The sequence below is a fragment of the Lutra lutra genome, chromosome X (assembly GCF_902655055.1).
Source record: "Lutra lutra chromosome X, mLutLut1.2, whole genome shotgun sequence".
Taxonomy (NCBI): domain Eukaryota; kingdom Metazoa; phylum Chordata; class Mammalia; order Carnivora; family Mustelidae; genus Lutra; species Lutra lutra.
The window spans coordinates 20,814,552-20,836,174 of record NC_062296.1 but is presented as its reverse complement, the minus strand read 5'-3'; the positions used below and the strand labels follow the sequence as shown (position 1 = coordinate 20,836,174).

Sequence of the window (21,623 nt, the reverse complement as noted above, 5' to 3'; positions counted from 1 at the left end):
TTCCCAGCGAGGTACGTGGGGTAGGCCCACATAGGGAGACAGCGGCCCCACTGATAGATTGAGCTGGGGGCAAAATGTGTTGACCCCTGTTCTGAGTGGGATGTTAGTTACAAAGAAATGACACTAAGCATTTTGCTTTTGTCTTTGTACTTTCTCCTTGTTGGTGATCAGAGTGGAACCCTTGGGACCCCTTCTGAGGCTGTATTTCTCTCTCTTTTTAAAAAAAGATTTTATTTCCTTATTTTGGACAGAGCACGCATGCACATGAGCAGGGAGGAAGGGCAGAGGGAGAGGAAGAAACAGGCTCTCCCGCTGAGTAGGGAGCTAGATGCAGGGTTCAATCCCTGGACCCCGAGATCATGACCTGAACCAAAAGCAGACATTTAACTGACTGAGCTACTCAGGTGCCCCCTGATGCTCTATTTTTCACAGCCTCTTCCTGTGATAACTGATGTTCCCTCTGCACCTCCCTGTTCCTTTTTCTTCCTCCCTCACCTGGCTCCTTGAGAAAAGTGTCTGGTGTTCAGGCCTATGGCAAGGGCCATAAGGCAACGTGCATTTATTTTTTCATTAGTGGATGGCCACTTTGTGCCTGCAGTTAGATAGCTCTACTGAGCTGGGCAGCAGGGCAGAGGGAAGGAGGGAAGTCTAGTACGAACATATTCACCGGGAAGCTCCTCAGACTTGACTGAATGAAGGAACCCCACCTCCTTAATGACATCACAGCTCGGCCCTCGCTCTAGCAGTTTCTTCTTCAGACTGCCAGAGTGCTGGACAGATGAGGCAGCTGGCAGTCGTCTTGTTGACCCTCTGTGGCGGCTTCCGTGTTCGTGGTTGACCACTCTCAGACCAGGAGTCCATGAGACCCAGGGTTTGCTCAAGACTGCTCACTCTCACCTAGAATCTGGCTCCAGATTCCAGATTCTGGAATCATTAGTCCTAAATCCCCACCTCCCCGAAGGTACAGTTCTGGATTCCCAACCAGGGGATCATTTAGTTATCGAACAAAGCTTAACTAGATAGCTGATGATGGAAGGAGAAACAAAGGAACATGAACTAAAAGTCCCCATGGAAGGAGAGCTAGGTGGGAAGCACCACCTTGATACTAATAAAAGCCGAAGAGGAAGTGGTGGGAGGCCGTGGTGGGAGACCTTGATTCCTGCCCAGTCAGCCTCCATCCAGCCCTCAGTCGAGCTGACTAAACCCTGCAGTCCCCGGTCACCTCACCGTGTACAGGCCTCAGGCCTCCCTTTGGGACCCAGCCCTTCTGCCTAGGGGCAGGACTGCCTTTTCCCTCCTCCCAGCTCTGGGGTCCCGGGCCTCTGTCCCTGAAGGGCAGAGCAGTTTGGGGATGTTCATTTGGTCATTTGTCCCGGGCTAGTGATGACTCTTGTTCACTTTGGCTGCACTGTCATGGGGGTGTGGGGCTCAGGGCAAGCCACCCTTTGTGACCTTTTCTCCCATACCATGTGCCACGTGCACTTACACACACACACATACAGACACACACATTGTCTGCACTTGACTTGATTTCCAGGAGAAGCTGGCACAGATGAACACCCAGAACTTCTCAACATGATAAGAACACTGCATGAAGCTCTGTCTCTGATCAACAGGTTTAATCCAGGAGGTTCTCTTGGGGCTAGAAACTGGCCTCCTAAGGGTCTCCGGGCCTTCTGGATCCAAATAAAGCTATCTCTGACCACCTAAAGAAGCAGACAAACTCTTTTCTTCCCTGGCCCCTTCTCCAAGATCCCAAAGGAATCCAAATGTTGAAACCATTTTCAGTATTTAAAAATTTAGAAACCGACACATTTTCCCCCCTCCTCATTTCCGTTAGCTAATCTCAACTACTAGCCAGCCTTTTGATGCTTCCTTAAAGTCACCCGGATGCCAGCCCACATTGCAGCGTCAAGATTTTTTAAGATTTTATTTTTAAGTAATTTCCGTAACCAATGTGGGGGCTCGAACTCACCACCCCAAGATCAAGAGTCACATGCGGTACCGATGGAGCCAGCCAGGCGCCCCAAGAGAAGACTTTTCTTAATTCTGGCATTGGGTAGCCTGTCCAGGCCAAACAACTTCATTCAAATCTTAACATTTCATCTCAACTTCGTAGACCTGGAGCTTCAGCATCGTAATGGGGACTCAGAGCTGAAAGGAGTGTTAGCGCAGGGTCACCTCTTTTCCATGCAGATATCAAGTGCCCTCAAAGGCAGATCCGTGGCTGGCTTTTTGGGGCAGTGCTAGCAAGCCAGGCTAGGACCTTGGCCCAGCACGCCGGGGAGGCAGGCACTGGTAGTAGTCAGCGGCTCCTGGGAGAGGGGACTTGGGCCCAGAGTTTGTTTTGGTGGGATGGGGAAATAATGCTCAGGTTTTTTTTTTTTTTTAATTGAGGTGAAATTCACCACATATGACCACTTGGAAGTGAATGGTTCAGTGGCATAATCAGGAGCTTAATTCCTTGAACGGAGTATTTTTCCCTCTTTTTGAATCCCGTCACCCCCCCCATCCCCAGAAACTCTCAGGGAACCACTGGACAAGGCTCCCTAGTGGCTGCAGGAGGCACCCTGACCCTGGGCTTGGAAGTTTGGGAGGCGTTTCCCTCACTACCCCACCTCCCCAGCCCCTAAACCTGGATGCATTTGGGTGGATTTCTGGACTTATTTTTTTAATGTCTGTCTGGCTGAGGTATTTTAAAAGCTTTTTGCTTTTCATCCCCAAGCATTTGCCTGACCAGACTCTCTATAGATTGTCTTCTTCCTTCCCCAGTGGCGATCCCACAGGGCAGAAGATGAAGGCGAATCCTTGTAGGGTGCGAAGGGCTCCATTTTCTGCAGGTGGAGAAGATGAGCACGAGCCTCGGTGTTGTTCATGGTGTAGAGCTTCCCTCTTTTTCTGCGAGGCCCCTGTTTTGGAAAAGTCTGGGAATTTAATCCTCTTTTAAATACACAAAGGAATGTCACTATTTACAAATATCCTGCAGTGAATCCTTTCACGAAGTAGAAGATGCTGGCAGTCCATCTGGGTTGTAAGTGGATTTTTCTGTATCGAGTTGGCTTAAAGTGAAGCCCATTTCTCCTGAGATCTGGAAGGGTGTGGTGGCAACCCCATCCATCCGTTCATCCGTGGGTTTCGGGCAGGACACCGGGCACTGGAGGTCAGGCAGCAGATCCCTTTCTCTGTCATCCTCAGGCTTGGAGCACCAAGCCATCCAGACTCTCAGAGGCCTTGGGAAGACCTCCTCCTTGGGCCAAATTACAGGCAGGCATGTGACCGATTTGCCTTTGACCCTTTGAAGAAAAGAAGAATGTCCAGGCTAGTCGAGGGAAAACAGATTCGTGTCCCTCCCCTGTCAGAAAGAATGTAGGGGCCGAGGGGAGTTGTTGCAGTTTGGTTTGGGGCGTCTGAGGAAGTATTGGGACTGCTTTTCCTTCTGCTGATGAAAGGGTCAGCAGTGTATCCCTTGAGGTCATGGAATCACAGGGTTTGTTTTTCCTGTTGGAGACCTCTGCCATATGACCCCGTGTCGAAGACTGCTTGTTCTTGGTTTTTCTCCCCGCTTCATGTCCCTCAGCTGGTGACTTGGTTGGAGGACACCGGGAGCGGTATGTTGGGACCCCAAGAAAGAGAGAAACTCTGATTGTCAGGGTGACCTCTCACACACTGAGTAGTTAAAACATATTTTTCGTGTGTGGAGGTAAAATTCACAGAAGATAAAATCAACCACTTCGAAGGGAACGATTCAGTGACGTTTTGTGCATTTACAACCTTATACAACCACTGCGTCTGTCTGGTTCCAAAGCATGTTCATCAGCCTCAAAATGAAACCCCACACCCACTAAGCAGTTGCTCTCCATTCCCCCTCCCCCCCTGGCCCCCAGTAACCCCCCATCTACTGCCCAACTCTGTGGATTTGCCCATTCTGGACGTTACATGTAAGTGGGACCGTACAACATGGGGCCTTTTGTGTCTGCGTCTGTGCTCAGGTAGTGTCACGTTTCCAAGGCCCCCTCATGTGGTGGCATGTTTCAGTACTTCCTTCCTTCTGAAGGCTGGACAGTGTGCCATCACATGGCTCCACTGCGTTGTCTTTAGCCGCTCAGCAGCTGAGGGACGTGGGGGTGCTGTCTGCCTGCGGCGCGGCTGGTGCTGCTGGGGACGCGTGTGTGCGGCGTGTGTGACTTACCTGTTTGCAGTTCTTGGGGAGGTTTAGCCAGGAACAGGATTGCCAGGCTGAGGGCACTTTTGCGGGGAGAGGAAAAGAGCAGAGGACTGAAAGTGGTGGGAAGGGGCAAGGGCCAGTCAAGGGAAAGGAAAGGCTCTCTTCATCCTGCTTGTGCGAGGAGCCTATGAGGCAGCAGGAGGGGAAGCTGCCCCCATCAGGCAGGCCGTGGAGTCGCTTCTGGTGCACTCCCATTGCCTGCTCCGACGTCCACATCTAGGCTCCTGCCGATTCACTGCCTCAGAAAGGCAGATTCACCTGCAGATGACCAAGACTTGCTGTCGGTGAGGAGAACTAGGGGCCTGTGCCATGCTGGGGGCTCTGAAGGCAGTCCCTAGAGAGGAGCCCCAGGAATGTGGTGAGTGAGGGCTGCTCTGACGGAGTCGCCATGTAACCTCTCAGGGCAGGTGGGGGGGGCGGTTACAGTAGTGATCAGGACCCGATGTCTCAGCCTGCTGGTAAAGCAGGCACGCTACTTTTGGTCTTGCCTTGTAGTAATTCCTCCCTCCCTTTCTTCCTCATATATTTATTGCGCTCTTACGATGTGCCAGGAACCTGGGCTTAGGCCATGGGGAGACAGTGATGAGCCAGACAGACGTGGTGCCCGCCTTTTGGAAACTTAACGATCTCACACCTTCATCTCCCAGGACATACAGAGCTAAGTCAGCTTGCCAGAGGTGCTAGGTGGCATATTGGCAACCACTGGGCCATGTGCCCACAGATGACACCATTGAGTTTGTCATGAAAACCTGCTTTTTGTCCACGTGGGGTTGCGAGGTGAGACAATTGCATAGATGCTGCTTAGCCAGGAAGAAAGAAGGCAAAGCAGCAACCTGCTGTCTGTCCTCAGGTCAAGTATGTGGAAAGTGGTTTAAAAATGTGTTTGGTATGGAAAAATACTTAGAGCAAAACATGAACTATTGTAATCATTTTAAAGTATACAATTGAATGACATTAAGTACATTCATAACGTTATGCAACCATCCCCGCTGAATTTCAGAACTTTATCACCTCAGAAGGAAACCTTGTGCCTATTAGGCAGTCACTTCCTGTTCCCTGCCAACTACCAGTCTGCTTTCTGTCTGTCTAGATTGGCCTGTTCTGAACATTTTATATGCATGGAATCGTACAGTATATGGCCTTTTGTGTCTGGCTTCTTTCATTTAGTGTAATGTTTTTAGGGTTCGTTCATGTTGTAGTATACGTCAGTACTTTGTTTTTTCTTATAACTGAACAATATTTCATTATATGGCTAGACCATGTTTTGTTTATCCCTTCATCAGCTTAACAACATTTGGGTCGTTTCCACTTTTTTTTCCCTTTTTTGGCTATTGTTAGTAGACCCGCTATGAACATTCATTTGTATATAAGTTTTTGTTTGAACACCTGTTTTCAGTTCTTTTGGGTATATACCTAGGAGTATAAGCAAAACGTTTTTATGAGGATAAACTTGATCCTCTCCCCCATGTTTTCCAAAGATGAAACAGAAGGAATTATGCTTCCTTATCTTACTTTGAGTTGGAGAGACCCTGATTGGCTATATGAGCATTGTGACCCGCAGGGGAATTGAAATCTTGGGATAGGTCGTATTCTCCTGGCAGAGTCCATTCCTTACACCACTAAGAAAGAGCCTGTATCCCAGACCTAAATGCCTTCGGGCTGATCGTGTAGGAGAGCGGAGCAGGCAGGGTGGGGACTGTTGAGCGGGAGAACGCACCTGTCACCTCTCCCTCCAGCCAACTGTTGACATGCAGGAATGTGGGACGCAGTGTTGCCAGATTTTCTGATTTTTTTTTTTCAAGAAAAGATGGAAATCCAGATTTTTAGGTGAAATCTCTCAATTTTAAAAACTTTGATGTTAATTAACTTTTTTTTTTTTTTTGGTTTAAAAACACTGAGCCAAACTCCAGGTGGTCAGTGGGCTAGATTTGGCTCCTGGCTGCTGGTTGGCAACCTTGGATTAACAGCAGGAAACGTATCTTTCTCTGGTAGCTCCCAGGCCCTCTTGTGGTCCTTCCTTCCCTTCTCCCGTCCTCTTAGCCCTCTATGGACGTGCTTTGTCTCTAGATCCTTCTCCAGCCTAACCTCCTTGTCTCACTGCCTTCTCTTCTTTCATCAGATCACCTCTCGGATCTTCAGGGCCGGGCAGAGGGTGACCCTGGCGTGTCCTGGGACTTTTACAGCAGTTCTGTGTTGGGTAAGCTTGGAGTCAGATTCCTCCCATGCTTGTCCGTGGCTCAGAGATGAGGGGTTGCTTTGGGTTTCATGAATTGTTCTCAAAGACTGGAGTGACCCCGTGGAGGCAGCCTTTTCCACCTGTTAGTAAATTATGGACCCTTTCAACCCAAACCCTAGCTCCCCCCGGATTCAGATGCCACAAAGCCACCCCTCATTAGCCCTCTCCCACTTCTGCCCTCCCTTGCTTTGTCTTAACCCTATCAGAAGCCCCTGTTGTGCATCGTCCTCTCTCTGGCATTGCTCACATGCAGGAGAGACCCAGGCCCTCCCCTGGGCCGCTCTCATTCCCTCCCTGCCTGGACCCGACCGTACATGCTTTCTCAGACGGCCATCCTCTCCTGAGCCCTTAGCCTCTGACCCAGGCTTTCCTCTCTTAGAAGAGTCTTTATCTATGATGCCGTCAGCACCCCTCCCCTGGGTCAGGGCTGCAGGTTGGGGGAGGTGCCCACCCCGAAGCCCTGGGGAAGCTAGAGCAGGAGGAGGTTGGGATGGAATGAAGTGAGCCACACCCAGACATGCGGGCTGGGAAGGGAACTGGCTGAGCCACCCCCTTGGGCTTCTACCTTGCCCTCGACTGTTGGTAGAACCGGCAGGCTTCATCTCCAACAGCCCAGCAGCTCACCCTTCATATCACCTGGCTTTTTTCCAACCGAAAGGTGGAGGAGTATAATGAATTTCTGGCCACAGAATTGTGTCTCCCAGGGATAGAACTTTCATGGGCCCTCCCAAGGGTGGGAACCATGGGATCAGTGAAGCTGGGCTCCAGCCAGGGGTCTGTCTCCTGATCGCCCACCTTCAGGTGCCTTTTCTTGTTGGAGCATCTCTTTTCTTCAGTTTTGTGCATGTAGCTTAGTCCTTATATCCCATGTGCTCTCCTTACAGAGGAAAAAGATGGCTTTGCCTGTGACCTCCTACATAATCCTCCCGGGAACTCTGATCAAGAAGGAGATGATGTGGAAGAGGATGATTTTATGTTCGAGCTCTCAGACAAGCCTCTTCTCCCTTGCTACAACCTCCAAGTGTCAGTGTCCCGCGGGTAAGTGTCTAAGAGATCTACAGGGACGGAGTGCCAGGATCCTGGCAAACCCTGGCCTGCCTCGCTGGGAAGGGTGGAGCTCTCCAGAAGGAAGCAGAGACCTGGTGAGCAAACGCTAGAGCTCGGGAAAGCTGACACATGACCAAGGCCAGCCTGACTTTCCCGCTCTGCTCAGTTATCTTCAGAACAGAGGCTGGAAGCTCTAGGTTTATGGACTGTATGTCCTTCCCAAACCCCAAACCTAGATTTGCTCTCCGAAGGATTCTGCTGCTGTTCCTGGGTGTAAGAGATGATCTGGGAGATATTTGGGCTGATGAACTATTAGAATCTCTGGAACATTTTTGTGGTTTCTGGGAACAGCCAGACAGAATATTTGCAATTGAGATTCTTGGAAAAGCCACGACATATGGTTGCCATAGCTAAGGGGCTGCTGGGGTCCTTAAGTAATCTATAGGCTGCTTTCTCGGAGCCTTCATGTTGGCAAGATGATGGCACGGGCACTGTCATGTCAGATGACTGTGTATGTTATTAACGGGTGTCACCCATTTCCAGAGACTAGACTATACCTGACACCATTAGGCCAAACCCGGCTTAATCTTTACTTGATGATCCAGGAGGGAGTTCGCGGGGCTATGGTTCTGGTCGGCTTTCACCGATGGCAGCGTGTGACTGTGCTGCTAAGGGGGTGCTGGATGCCCTGTCCTTTGGTTCTTAGCCTCCATCGCTCAGTATTTTCTTCTTCTTGGTGTCTTCACATAGTTCAAATACCTTTGCAAACACTCTTAGGGATCCTTTTCCTTTGATACCTATTTTTAAGATACCCAACCCTGTTTTTGTTTAAAGAGTGAAAGCACATAAAGTGCACACGGCAGAGAGGGGGGAGGACGGGGGATCGGGAGCCCTTCAAGTGAGTCCCTTGAGTTGACGACTCTACCCATTGAGCCACAAGGCTCTGTGCATCCCTTCACTCAGGGCCTGATAAGAGTAAAAATAGCCTATATGATGACACTGGTAGGGATCAAGTTCCAGGGGCTTTTGGTCCTTATTCTTCTGGGCATCAGCTGATCCCTGAGGGCGGGGCAAGGCCTCTGGGATATAGTGTTGCACAGTTAATTAATTCTTCCACAGTATTCAGCACCGCCTTCTCTGAAACAGGATCTGGGGCCCCAGGCAGCAAAAGGACCAGGGTAGTATGTGTCAGGTGTGGATGGAACATGGGGCAACCGAGGGCCACTTGCCGCGCGGCAATCAGGTTTTCACGTGAAAGCTTGCTCCACCTAAAGCTGGGTCTCCCGACATTCTGGCCTCCCTTCCTCCCTTGCCTCTTTGGAATCTGTCCTTCCCCACAGCTGCAGTGCAATGGGGAATACAGATTCTCCAAGAAGTAGCGAGAGTGTAGGGGTGTCTGGGTGGCTCAGTTGGTTGAGCTCCTGACTCTTGGTTTTGGCTCGGGTCACGAGATCGAGCTCCCAGTGGGGGTGGGATTCTTTCCCTCTTCCTCTCCCTCGCTCTGCCCCTCCCCTACTGGCTCTGTGCCACGCGCTGGAGCTGTCTCTCAAATAAATAAGATCTTTAACAAAAGAAGTAGGGAAGGTGTAGAATGATGACCCTAAGGCCCTGCAGGGTTCAGAACTGCCTTCGGAATCACCAAAGCAAAGCTGGATTCTGAGGACCAACTGTTAACGTTCTGAGGGTTCTTTTTCATTCTTTGAAAGTGATGGTCCAACTGTATGGTATCTATAGTCCCTTTCTCTGAAACCCCGAGCACTCCATTTCCTGACAGTGGGAGAACGTTTACTGTCCCTGGGAGGAGCGTTGCATTTTAGGGAGCAGGGGTGTGGGTCTGAGTAGGAGTGCTATGTGTTGTGCGAAACACTCCGTCCCGTAACCGTGTCTTCAGCAGGCACACCAGGCAAACCCCAAAGGCCAAAATACAGCCTTCAGAGCATCTCCAGGCTAGTGCAGGAGATAGACGAGTATATAATCAGCTCTAATAACACACAAAATAAAAATGTCACACAGTTGAGCAAGGTGTCCAGTGAATAACAGTGGTCTCCCATCCCTGTGCCACGGAGAGAAGCACAGTTAACATTGCTTTTGTAGTCTTTCTGAGATGGGCTGTGTTTGAAGTATTATAAAAGGGGTGTGCACCAAGTGCCATGAGACTGTGGAAGATGGGACGAGCGACCAGGCGATCTGGCATCTGAGCTGGGCCTGAGAGGTGGATGGAGGGTACAAGCGAAGGCTAACAGGTTCAGAAAGCAGGGCTTGTCCTTCACCCAACGGCTGGCACTTGGTGGGGTGGAGGTACACAGTGTGTGTGTGTGTGTGTGTGTGTGTCTGTCGGTCTGTCTGTCTGAGTGTTACTATAGGGGGGTCACTGGGCTGAAGAGGTTGGAGGGGGTCATGTTTGAAAGGTCTTGCAATATTGCGGTAAAGAATTTAGACGGTTGGGTTGTTTTTGTTCGTTTTGTTTGTTTGCTGGAGGTACCAGGGATCCATGGAAAGCAGTTCAGGGGGTGAGAAGGTCGAGTTTTCCTTTTAGAAAACGAATAGTAACAGAGGATCCAGTGAGGGCGGGTGGAGGTGCACCCGAGGGAAGCCAGCGGGGAGGCTGGTGGGGCCGCTGGGGGCGGGACAGTGCCACAGGAGGAGGGAATGGAGTGCCTTGGAATGGGGACCATTAACGCAGGGATGCCTCATGTCAAAGTGGGGAGCGCACGGCTCCTGAGCGGCCTCTCCAGCACCCCTCCCAGCTGTCCCCAGGCTGCCGCCGGGCCGGGTGTGCTCAGCAAAGTCAGACTGGCTGTAATGTGAGCTCCGGCCCTGCAGAAAGGACGGTGCTGCCACTGGAGAAAAAACTTGTCTAATGCATTCCAGAGCCAAAGAGAAATGCCTTTTAGATTACCCGCAGTTTAGGCCTTTCTCCACGGCTCCCCGTCTGTTGGGGAAGGTCTCAGAAAACAAGGAGGCAGGGGAAGCAGGGGTGAGAACGGGAAAGGGAAACCAGACAGGGTAGCAGCGGTCGGTTGGGGGGAAGAACTGGTCCCAGCAGATGGTAAATTCCAGGTTATGGGGTGTGGGGGAAGGTCTGGGGATGGCTGCTCTGAGTTTTAGGTTCTGGAAGTTCCTTTTCCTCCTGCTCCCGCTTTTTGGGAAGAGGTCAGTCACGGGCTGAGTGCTGGAGATGAAGTTGGAAGCTGGCTCAGGCACTGGAGGAAACAGGAGAGTTCAGCCCCTGGTTTAGTCTGGTGTTGGGGGGTGGGGGACAGTCAGACTGTCACCCTTCCTGGGCCTTCCGGAGTGTTCCCGGCACTCCACGGCCTCCCCCCAGCCCCCTTCCCTAACTCCCACTCTTGCTTCTCCCAGGCCCTGCAACTGGTTCCTCTTTACCGACGTCCTGAAGAGGCTGAAGCTTTCCTCCAGGATCTTTCAGGCTCGGTTCCCGCACTTTGAAATTGCCACCTTGCCCAAGGCTGAGTTCCACCGGCAAGTGGTCTCCAGTCAGCTCCTGACCCCAGCCGAGCGGCCCGGAGGCACGGACGACAGATCCGCCCCAGGCTCCTCTGAGACTGTGGAGCTGGTGCGCTACGAGCCAGAGCTCCTCCGGCTCCTGGGGTCTGAGGTGGAGTTCCAGCCCTGGAACAGTTGACCTGGGAAGCGGCCCCTCCCTTTTCTTCTCTCTCCTCCCAAGTTCGCCCTTCCCCACCTCCCGTGTCTCTCCCCCACGAGCACCCGACTGCAGAATGAGGCAATAATACGGACCAACAAGAAGCCGCCTTATCAATGCCAGCGTTAGTGACTGGATTTTTCTTTCCGGTTATGATTAGTTCTCATCTCCCTGTCATCGTCTTTGTCGTTGTGGTTGGTGATGGGGGTGGAAAGCTGAACTCCACGTCTGAGGACCAGAGATCCCGGGGATGGCGGGAGGTGGCGCCCGGGTCTCTTGGACCCGCCTCCTTTGTGTGTGGCCAAGACCACACCTGGGCCCTGGGTGGCCTCAGCCTGTCTGGAGGAGAAATGAGAAAAGCCCAAATCTCTGAGTGCCCCCTCCGTTCCCCTGTGTTCTTCTGTCTTCCATAGTATTTATTTTATTAGTATTTAATTTGTATTGTTTCATTGGTTTCTGATAAGTCTGTATCACTGTGACGATTTGAGGCAACTTGTTGTATTGAGGGGACTTTCTTCACCTTTCTTTGTCTTTCTTGATCAGCTCTGGAGCTGCCCCCTCCCTCCAACAAAGTGACTCCCAGGTTTGTTTTCACCCCACTGGGGAGGGGGCGGGAGGGGCTGGGGGTGCTGAGGACCTGTGACTAATGAAGGTGGCTGGTGCTGGTGGGGGCTTGGGGGCTTGAGGGTAATCCTGAGGCTTTGGTGCTCCCCCCCCCATTTTTTTGTTTGTTTCACTACCTGCGCTTTGTAGCAGCCCCACTTCCTTGAGATTAGTGTTTCTGGGGAGGGGTAGATTGTAGGGGGAAGGGGTTAATGGGTCACTCTATTTGCAGAGAGTCAGGAATGGGCCTGAAGGCCAAGATCGCCCCCTCCTCACACTTCGTTCACTGCTCCCCTCGGAGTGCACAATATGGGCTTGTTCCCGGATCTCCACCCTCCTCCTCCAGCCACCGCACCCCTTCCCGCCTGCACCCTTTCTGGATGGATGCTGAGTCTCTCAGCTTCCAGCCCTTGACCCTCCCCTCGCCCCCTTGCCAGACCCAGCACCCCCTTCCTCTCTCTCCTCCTTGCTTCTCCCTCTGTCCCCCATTCTCCTTTGGAATCTGCAGAGGGCTGTGGGATGCACTGCCGGATGTGAGATCCAGGCCTCAGCTGTTTCCTAGTTGAGGGCCGGAGGCTGGGCTCTGCTCCCACCGTGGGACCTGGGGCTGACTGTGGGGCCCTGCCAGGTCTCCTTCCTGGCCTCCGGTGCTGGGTTTGTTCTGGGAGAGAGAGGGAGGAGCTCGGGTGGTCCCTTGTCCCTGCCCGGCTCTGTGGCATTGTCTTTCCTACTCTTGTTCTTATTTTTCTACCAATTGCTATTTTTTCCAAACAATCCTTGTAGAGAGTATGTACCATCCAAAGGCAGGAGGGCCTCACTGTGGCCGGCTCTGGTTGGAGATGGTACAGTTTTATTGTACAGGTGCTAAAACAACAACAACAAAAGAAGAAAATGGAAAAAAAAAAAAAAAGACAAAAAAAAGGCAAAAAAAAAAAAAAAGCCAGTTTGAGGATGGGACAATCTGTTCTCTGGAGACTCCTGACCCATGCAGGAGCATTGGTGGTTATTTTCTTTGTATTGTGTTTGTTCTTTGTTCCCAGGGGGAAGTTCTAGGCCCCCTTCTGTAGGACTGCTCCCCACCCCCACCATACTGCCCAGTTGGTTTTGAACAGTTGTTCTCCCTTTTTAAAAAAAAAATATAGATACATATGTGTGTGTGTATATATACGTATATATACACACACACATATGTATATATAAAGTTGAGGGGTTTGGGTTTTAATTTTTTGGTTTTGTGGGGGTTCATGGTATTGTGTGATTTATTTTATGTTTGCCTTTACCTTTTTGCATTTGGGTGTGTATTCTGGCTGCCCTTTATGTTTCATTTTAAGCAACTGGCTGTGGAGTCAAAAACACTTGCATACTGAAAAACCTGTGTCAGGGCTTCTGTCTCCTGTCTTTACTCTTCTCCCTGTATTGGCTCTTCCATGGTTAAAACAGATGGGCATCCTGATGAAGTCAATGGGAGCCCCTGATCCTGCCTTGCAGTTTGGGTAGCACAAATGAGGACAGGGTGGCGGGGCTGGTGAACATTGGAGCCACTGGGGCAAGATCTGGAAAGAAAAGGCAAAGCAGGGGCACATCATGGGGTACGGGGCGGGGGGTGGTGGGGAGAACGGAGTCCCTGCATCTGTTTAGCCGTGGTGCGTGCGTGCGTGCGTGCGTGCGTGCGTGTGTTCCTTGTCTGCCATAGGGGTAGCCGAACTGGAAGGAGGAGCCCTCTTTTAGGAGGCTATGAGGAATGATCCTCTTTAACTTAAGGAAATCACCTGCTTGCTGGCTCCCTTGCCCTGGGCCACCCACATCTGCATCTGACCACACAGTCTTATCACTCCCACACTGTTGTGCCCGTGCTTCCCCTGCCCACCCGCACGGCACAGGCCTTCCGTGCTTCTGGCTTCCTAAGACCCAGCCACTGTGGAGCCAAGATGCCCATCCTAGATTTTACACCTTTCCTCCCCACTTCTGAAAAACAGTGGTAGAAGTTCCAATTCCTTCTGACTGCTGGCTCCAGAATGGGCCCGTTCCTGGTTGAGGGGAAGGGGATGTCTGATAGGTCTGGGGCGTTTCAGCTATACTCTTAGGACCTCTCCCTGTGGCTTAAGTCTCTGGAGAACCCTGTCGGTGTACAGGTGAGGGGATCTGTGGGTCTGGCCAGCCGGAGCCTAGCCAACCCTGGGAGTGAATTGTGAGCTGCCCTTTGCTCGAGCCCCAGGAGCACACTTCGACCCAGGTCTTTCTGTCCCAATGGAGGAACATCCATTCCTTTGAACCACAGCGTTAATCTTCCTCATTGGCCCTCGCTTACCCACTTTCTGATCTTGATGCTTCCAGAACAGTTGCTTTCTCATGTTCCCAAACAACCACATAACAGCACTGATTTTAGCTCAGTCCTCCGTTTGGAACTTGCAGTTAAGAAATCAGATCTGTCAGTAGGTCATGAAAGCTCTGTGGTGAGGGCAAGGATTCAGCTCAAAGAGATGGGCGAGAGCCGTGGGGTGGTTGGCAGGACTTCTGGGAGAGGGTACCCAGTTGACACTTCAGTAGAAAACAGGAATGAGGGGTGACAGGGAAGCGTCTCTGAACTGAGGGGACAATTGGAGCAAAGGCTTAGAGACAAATAAGAGGGTGGTATGTGCAGGAAACTACAAGCCACCTGAGTGTCACTGCAGCTGGAGGGGACAGAGCCCTGCCAGGCATGCCAAGGAGCACAGCTTGGACTTTTGCCTTAGGTGATGGGGAACCACAGGAAAACTGGGTATAGAGGGGTTTTGTTTGTTTGTTTAAATAAACTGGTAACGATGAGTTGGAGGTATGGGAGGACGGAGAGGAAGAGAGGTAATCACTTGAGATGAAAGGATGAAGGGAGAGTGGTGACAGTACTGACTATAAGGCTTTCCACTTAAGGCAGGAGGGAAGATGCTGTGGGCAGAGTCCGCGTGACCCCAAAAGAACAGGAGAGGAACCTTCTGGGGGCCGTGGGCAGCCATGGGCAGCCGTGGGTATCTGGGTTTGGGTGTGTGGACACCCATGGCCCTTTATTTCCCTGCCAAAAAGAGGCGAGTTGCGAGCAAAGCCCATCAGCAGCTCCTTGTTTTCTTGCCTTTGGGCTCCTTTCCCCACACCCTTCCGAGAGACCCCTCACTGCCCTTCTGCTGGGGTGGGAAGACGAAGGCAGGAGGTATTGGCTGTGATAGGACCTGCATGCCTGCTCCAGACTAGGCTGAGGGTGGTGGCCTCCCTCTCATTAAGTGGGCCTTCTCATCCTTCCAGCGGGCCTAGGGGAAGCAGCCGGCTTCACTTACCGCCCAGGCTCACCTCAGGTGGGAACCCAGTCATTCTTAGTCTTCATTGCTCCATCTGCCAAATAGGTCTCGACTGACCCACGAAGGAAGAGAATCGTACTGGGCAAACACAGCTGTTTAGCTGAAGTTAGTTCCTCCTACGTGCCAAGGTCACAGTTAATGATGGTTTTACCAGAATGTTCCTTTTCGGGGTGCAGGGTTACAGGGAGGCCCTGTTCAAGTCTCCGTGTTTCTGGCAAAAGGACCAGCCACTACCCGCGCATCCCCATTTGGGTTGGAGGGAGGCGAATTGGGCAGTAAACTGTCCCTTCCACAATCTAACAGTGAAGCTGTTCAGTGTTCTATTGCGTCCTGCCCCTGCTAAGACGTGTGTGTGTGTGTGTGCGCGCGCGCGGGTGTGTTTGTGTGTGTTTTAGGGGGAATGGGTTCCTCCCCAAGGGCGGCCTGCTCAGCTGCCATGGGGAGGTGCCCTGCTCCGGCCTTCTGGACCCCGCAGCGGGGCGGGCCAGGACTCCACGTGTTCTCCTAGACCCCGGGTTTCCACCGCGAAGGAAGCTGGCCCGCCGCAGTGTCGGGCCGCCAGGTGCCGACGCCTCCCCGGCTCCGCACCAGCCCCGCGGGGAGCCCGGGCTCACGCTGCGGGTGGTCGGGGCCCTCCGCTGGCCATGGAACGCCCGCTCGCTCTCCGATTTCCAGGTGGAAAGCGGCGCCTCGCGGCCCTGCAGCTAAAAGCAGGCCGCGGTGGGGAGGCGGGCCGAGTCGGGCGGCCTGCGGCGGGCGGCGGCAGGCTTCGGCGGAGGCTCCCTCCCGGCACCTGGGGAGAGCGGCGGCGGGCGCGCCAGGCCCGGTGGGCCCGGTGCTCACCTGCCGCTCGCGGAGGCCGGGGGAGGGGGCGGCGAGGGGGAGGGGGCGGCGAGGAGGCGGGGCCGGGCGCGGCAGGCCAATTGGGAGAGGACGTTCAGCCCCTGCTAAATTCTCCCTGGAAAGTGGAGGGTGGGGTTGGCGGGGCTGGTGAAGTTCGAAGCTTCGGAGCCGTGGGAGGCCTTGGTGGGGCCCGGAGCCGCCCAGGGACTGTCGGGGACGCAGAGTCCGGAACGGAGGAACGGGAAGACGCCGGCCCCACCCCAGCCGCCTCTCCCATCCCGGGCTCTCCCGGGCCGTCGGCCCCTCATCGCTAGCTCGACGGCGCCACCTGCTGGACGTTGGTCCCCACGTCCGGCGCTCCTGGGGCCGAGGCTCTCGGAGGCTGTGACTTTCTGGGCCTCTCAAGCGGGAGAGCCGCGGGAGGGGAATGAGCGCCCACCTCGGATCCAGGAGCTTTGGAACCAGCGACAACCGAGCCGCCTCTAAAAATACATTATGGGGTCAGAAAGACCCATGCTGGTGAAAATAACTTCTCGCCCAGCTCCTTCCATTGGCCACTCGGTTCCACCCAGGGGTGAGGAAATAGTGCTGAAGCTGTCGGGGGAAGGGGGCGGGGCAAAGGGCGGGAGTTCAGGAGTCGCGGCTCCTGGTGACAGCGCGGCACAGCTGGAAGCCGCCTGGGGGAGAGGAGGGCTCCTCCTCGTGGGTCCTTTTTGGGAGCGGGGAGCGCAGACGCGCGCAAAGCAGCAGCTGCCCGCAGTGTTACATGAGGGGTCCAAAAGCTGCGAAAGCCCCGAAGTATGGATTGTTTTTCTCCTCCCCCTTTTGCCTGCCACAGTCTAGGGCTGAAATCCCCATCATTAGAGACAAGACTCATTTATTCTTTCCATAAACATTTATTGAGCACCTACTGTGTGCCAGGCACTGTGCTAGGCGCTGGGGATACATCAGTGACTAACACACAGTCCCTGTCCTTGAGGAGCTCACAGTCTATTGGAGGGGCAACATACATAAACACATAGCTAAGGAGCTACCATGTGCCAAGTGCTACAATGAGAGGTATACGCCAAGTGCTGTGGGAGCCCAGAGGAAGGAGTAACACAGCGGCTGCTGGGGGGTGAAGAGAGTGTCTCCTGACTCCATTACACCATGGCAGAGGCAAGGATGTTGCTGCCATGTGACTCTGGTGAAAATGAACCTGTCTCCTGAGGGTCTCCGCCAGCCCTCTCCCATAACTAGATCAGCACAGGTGAGTTGACCAGATTAGCTAATTTAACACTTTGAATTAGGAAAAGAAACTGGACAGGGAAGTTTCTTTAGGGGCAGGGAATGTTCAAAGTAGTAACAAGTCTCAGGGGCAAGGCTGGGGGGTGGGGATGGGGGTACCATGAGGGCACTGAACCAGGGAGGACTGGCCCCGGGCAGTGAAGCACCTGGGGTGAGTGCCTGTGCAGAGGGGAGGTCAGAGGTCACCAGCCTCAGACTTTAGTCCCCATCTCTCCACCAGCTCAATCAGTAATATTCGCTGGTGCTCACTAGACGCTTCGCATTGTGCCCTGCTCTGTGGGTGCTATGGCCCCCCACCCCTCAGAAGGGAACACACTAACTGGGGAGACAAAATAGGTCAAGTCATTGAAGATTTAAGTAACAGTTTGTGATTATAACAGAGAAGATGTCACAGGCTGTTCGCGATCAGTTGCCCAAAGAGTGGCAATTGCTGCGAAATTAGAACGAACTCATCTAAGGGTAGGCTGGTGTGGGGAAGCAGCTTCCACACATCAAGACTTACGGATGGGTTCGATTTAATCAGTACTAGCAGGGGGCGTGGAGCACTCTGGCTGAGCAGAACCAAGTAAAGCAAAACCACAGAGGTGGGAAACTTCGAACAGAGGCAAGCTCAAAAGGCCAGCAAATCCCTGTGACTGGAGCCATCCTTCAGGGGACAGGGAAACAAAGTGAGAGACAGCTGGGAAGTCAGCTGGGACCTCCTGGGGAAGGGCCTTGCCAGGTCAAGGCCTTGGGACCTCACTCTTGGCAATTACAACCCTGAGTCCCCCAAGTGCTCCCTCCTCCCTCCTCTAGGACCCCTGGCTGGCCTGGAGATTCAGCAAATACAGGGTTGGTGCTCAGCTGCCCCGAACAGATCAGAGGCTCAGTATTCTGAGTATCACCCCTACCTACAGACAGTGAGGGTCACTGAAGGGGTTTTAGCAGAGAAAGAACAGAACGGGTGCTTGCAGATCGGAGGGGATGAGACAGGTCACACTGTGGTGTGTGTTGATGTGTCTGGGAGGGCAGTGAGCTCTGGTAAGTCTGAGTTAGGCTGGAGGCCCCGGGAATGTGGAAGAAAGGCTAGATTTCAGAGTCGTGGCAAACGGCCTGGACTTCAGAAGATGGGGGAGGGGACAGGGTCAAAGGAAGGCAGCCATCAGATGGCTCTGAAATGTCAAGCTTAGAAGGTCAGGAAAATGGTGGCATAATGAACAGAAATAGGCAAGTCATGACAGCTTTTTGTTTGTTTTTTTGAGGGGAAAGGTTTTGTGTGTGTATGTGTGTGTGTAAAGACTTTAAAATTCATGTTTTAAAAATCCCTGTTTGCTAGAGGGGCTGTCTTTAAGGCATGACAGGCATCTGGATGGAAATGTCCAGCCAGCTGCTAGAAATGTAAGGAGGGGCTGACGCCCTCGACTTCAGACCCGTCCCCAAAGAGGCAAGCCAGAGCCAGAAGAACGGAGGAAAGCCTTTGGGGGGGCACAGCCACACTTAGAGCGGCAGGTGTGGGGCCGCAGCAGGAGGGCGGGAAGTAGTGTCTTGAGCTGCCAGGGCTCTCGGGGACTGAGAACTGTGAAGAAGACATTTGACGTCAGGTTAGGGTATCAGTGACCTTCAGATGATGAGTTCTGTGAAATCGGGGGCGGGGGGCGGGGGCAAGGCCACCCCCTAACCCACCTACCGCCTTTGTGCAAATTTTTTTTTAAGGTGACTCTTTTGCGGGATGTTTCACTTTCCACCATCAGGAATTTATCATAATAAACGGATTATATTAGAAAAAAGCATTTTAATGCCAAGTGCTGGAGATGTGTAATAAACACACCTGCACACCCATAAATGGTTCTTTCCAGAGAGAGTGGGGGACAAGAACAAGAAGAGAGTGGGAGAGAACACAGGAGGCTTGGCAGCGACCAGGGGAGGTAGTTAGTTCAAGTGGATGGTTTTCTACTGAGGACATAGCCAAGGGCCTGGGCACTGATTCACATTAACCAAATTCACCGGATAAGAGAATTGTTTCTGAGGCTGACGCATCTTAGCTCTTAGGCTTGCCCCCAATTTGGCTGGAGAGAGGCAAGCTAATTCAAAGAAGGGGAAGGAGGAGTGAAGCCGAGGGGTTCACTTAGGAGAGGATGGGTTGAAATGTCCTCAGAAAGGGGGAAGATGGAAGCAGGGGACCAGGCAGAGATAGAAGTGTCGTGCGGGCTCACATCCGCTGGCTCCTCCTGTCTTCTTGGTATAGAGTCAGGGCTAGGTGTGGGAGTTGGCGATGAGGGCCAACAGTCCACTCAAGGTCTGCGGTAGCCATCGTGGGGAGGGGGGTTGGCAAACCTACAAGGTGAGTAGAAAGCAGGCTGGGCAGCGGGCACGCACGGGCAGGAGGAGAGGCAGCCTCAGTGTCCGCTGCTCCACGACTACCCCAGCCACGGCGGACAGCAGGGAGACACTGGGGCAAAACTAATGAAGAGGATCCCCGGGTCGTGGCGGGTGGGTAGGCCAGTGCGCCAGCAAAGGCTGGTATGACAGCCCAGGCCCTTGACACAAACATTCAATTAAGCCAGCCCTGCGTGGGGACTTCGTATCTGGGTCCGACCCTGTCCCTTTGAACTCTGTCTTCCCCAGCACACACATCCATCGAAACCCTCCTCCCCTGGATCTGCTCCAGCTCTGTGACATCTCTCCCAGTCTGGGGGATCCAGCCTGTACCCCCTAGCCTCAGGGCAGCTGAATGGTTTGTCCAAAGGGAACTAGAGAATGCTTTCCCTTAAGAAAAAAACCCCACCATCTCTGCAGCTGACCCAGAAACACACACCCTTGAAGACCTCACAGCTACACCCCCATCCTCCCCAAAGAAACCGAGATATAGACCCACGAGTACACACAAATACATACAGAGATATTCACATATGGGGTAGGAAATTCCCCACGGAAGGAACACAGACGGCGAAACGGCCCCACGAAAGGACTCTCCCCGCAGAGCCCCTGCATCGGCCCCAGCCACAGACTTCTCTGGAGGTTTTCTCCCTCCATCACCCGGTCAGCCCATTACCCTGACAAGAGCATATCCCCTAGTGCTCTTGAAGGCCACGGTCTGATGCCAGGGACGCTCAAACTGGGCATGGTGTGGCCACGGTAACACCGGGCAGGGGTCGGGGACAGGGGATCCGGTGTACTGAGATCCCACCGAAAAGTAAGGGCAGATGTCCTGCTTCAGTCAGTCTCTGCTAGAGGAAGTCCATATGAAAATGATACTCAACTCGGCCTGGTGAGGCACGCTCCCCCAGCCCGTTCATTTATATGTCATGGGGCTCCATCTTGATAAGAGAAGTGGGATTGAATGGGGAGAAGGGGGCAGGGGTTGGGGATCTGGTCAGCAGGTTCCCAGAGGTGGTCACACTAGGCTCAGCCATAAACAGGGACCCTGAGCCCGAGGAGAGCTCAAGTTCAGCCACTGGAGTCAGCCCAACAGTGGGGCGGCTGGGAGAAGAGAAAGTCTGGTTCCCCAGAAGGCTCGGATTGTGGGAACCCCTTGAAACCACCTGGGTGGGAAGTGGCTGAAGGTGAGCCCGATCCCTCAGGAGCTCCCTCAGGGTCTCTTCGGGAACCAGCAGCCCCTCCATCGGGGCCCCAGTCACCATGCCCTGCACATACGAGGAGGGCCTCAGCGGCCCCTCCTTGACCCCAGAGGCTGCGGTGGCACCGGAAGTCCTGATGAAGGCAGCGATGACAGTCCCGGGGGGCTGAGGGCTGGGCCCAGCCGGTCCAGCCCCCGCAACAGAGGATGGCACCGGGTTGGTCGGAAGGTTAGCCCCAGCCAGAAGTTGGGGGAGACCACTGAGAATCAGTGGAGCCCCTGGTGCCGCCACCTGACTTTCTTGGAAACTGGTGTTCAGGGGGAAAGAGGCCTGCAAAGTGAAGGTGTCCTTGAAGGTCGAAGCCGGTGGAACGCTCTGAAGAACGAGCTGTGTGGAAGCAGCACTGGCAGGAGGCCCGCTGGTCAGCACTGTGGTCAGTGGGATTGTCTGCAGGGTCAAGGCAGAGCCCGACCCCACTGGGGCCACTCCCAGGTGGATGTTGCCGGGCACCGAAGAAGCACTGAGAAGAAACAGAAAACAGGTTTTGTCAAGGCGGGAGGCATCTCCCAGCGGGCTAGGGAGGAGGGCGCAGGAGGGACGGAGCTGGCTGGAGGTGTCCTCTTTGTTGCTGCATCAGCGAACGTCCACTGAGCACTTAGTAGGGGTCAGGAATTAGCCCAAAGGACCGACATGTGGTACTTCCCTCCGTCTTCCGAACAGCCCACGCACTGAGCAAGATTCATAATCTGATTTTGCAGCTTGAGGAAATGGGAACATAGAGAGGTTAGGTAATATGCCCGAGACCACACAGCTAGTCACAGGCATCCACATCTAGGCC

General features: G+C 53.3%; 2 protein-coding genes across 11 annotated transcripts in view; one reads left to right on the top strand and one right to left on the bottom strand.

Annotated features, from left to right (window-relative positions):
* Window positions 1–13,143, top strand: part of BCORL1 (BCL6 corepressor like 1) — a 61,866-nt gene extending 48,723 nt beyond the window's left edge. For 7 of the 8 annotated variants that reach the window (XM_047715747.1, XM_047715750.1, XM_047715746.1 and 4 more), the window contains 3 exons: window positions 6,345–6,422; window positions 7,346–7,499; window positions 10,869–13,143. In XM_047715747.1, coding sequence (XP_047571703.1) covers window positions 6,345–6,422; window positions 7,346–7,499; window positions 10,869–11,151 — 515 coding nt within the window. In that variant the 3' untranslated portion in view covers window positions 11,152–13,143. Of the gene's footprint in view, window positions 1–6,344; window positions 6,423–7,345; window positions 7,504–10,868 lie in introns of those variants that run through there. The other variant, XM_047715751.1, reaches the window with a different exon arrangement.
* A 3,678-nt stretch (window positions 13,144–16,821) lies between these two features.
* ELF4 (E74 like ETS transcription factor 4) overlaps window positions 16,822–21,623 on the bottom strand; it is a 41,629-nt gene continuing 36,827 nt past the window's right edge. For all 3 annotated transcript variants that reach the window (XM_047715757.1, XM_047715755.1, XM_047715756.1), the window contains one exon: window positions 16,822–21,305. In XM_047715757.1, coding sequence (XP_047571713.1) covers window positions 20,504–21,305 — 802 coding nt within the window. In that variant the 3' untranslated portion in view covers window positions 16,822–20,503. The remainder of the gene's footprint in view (window positions 21,306–21,623) is intronic.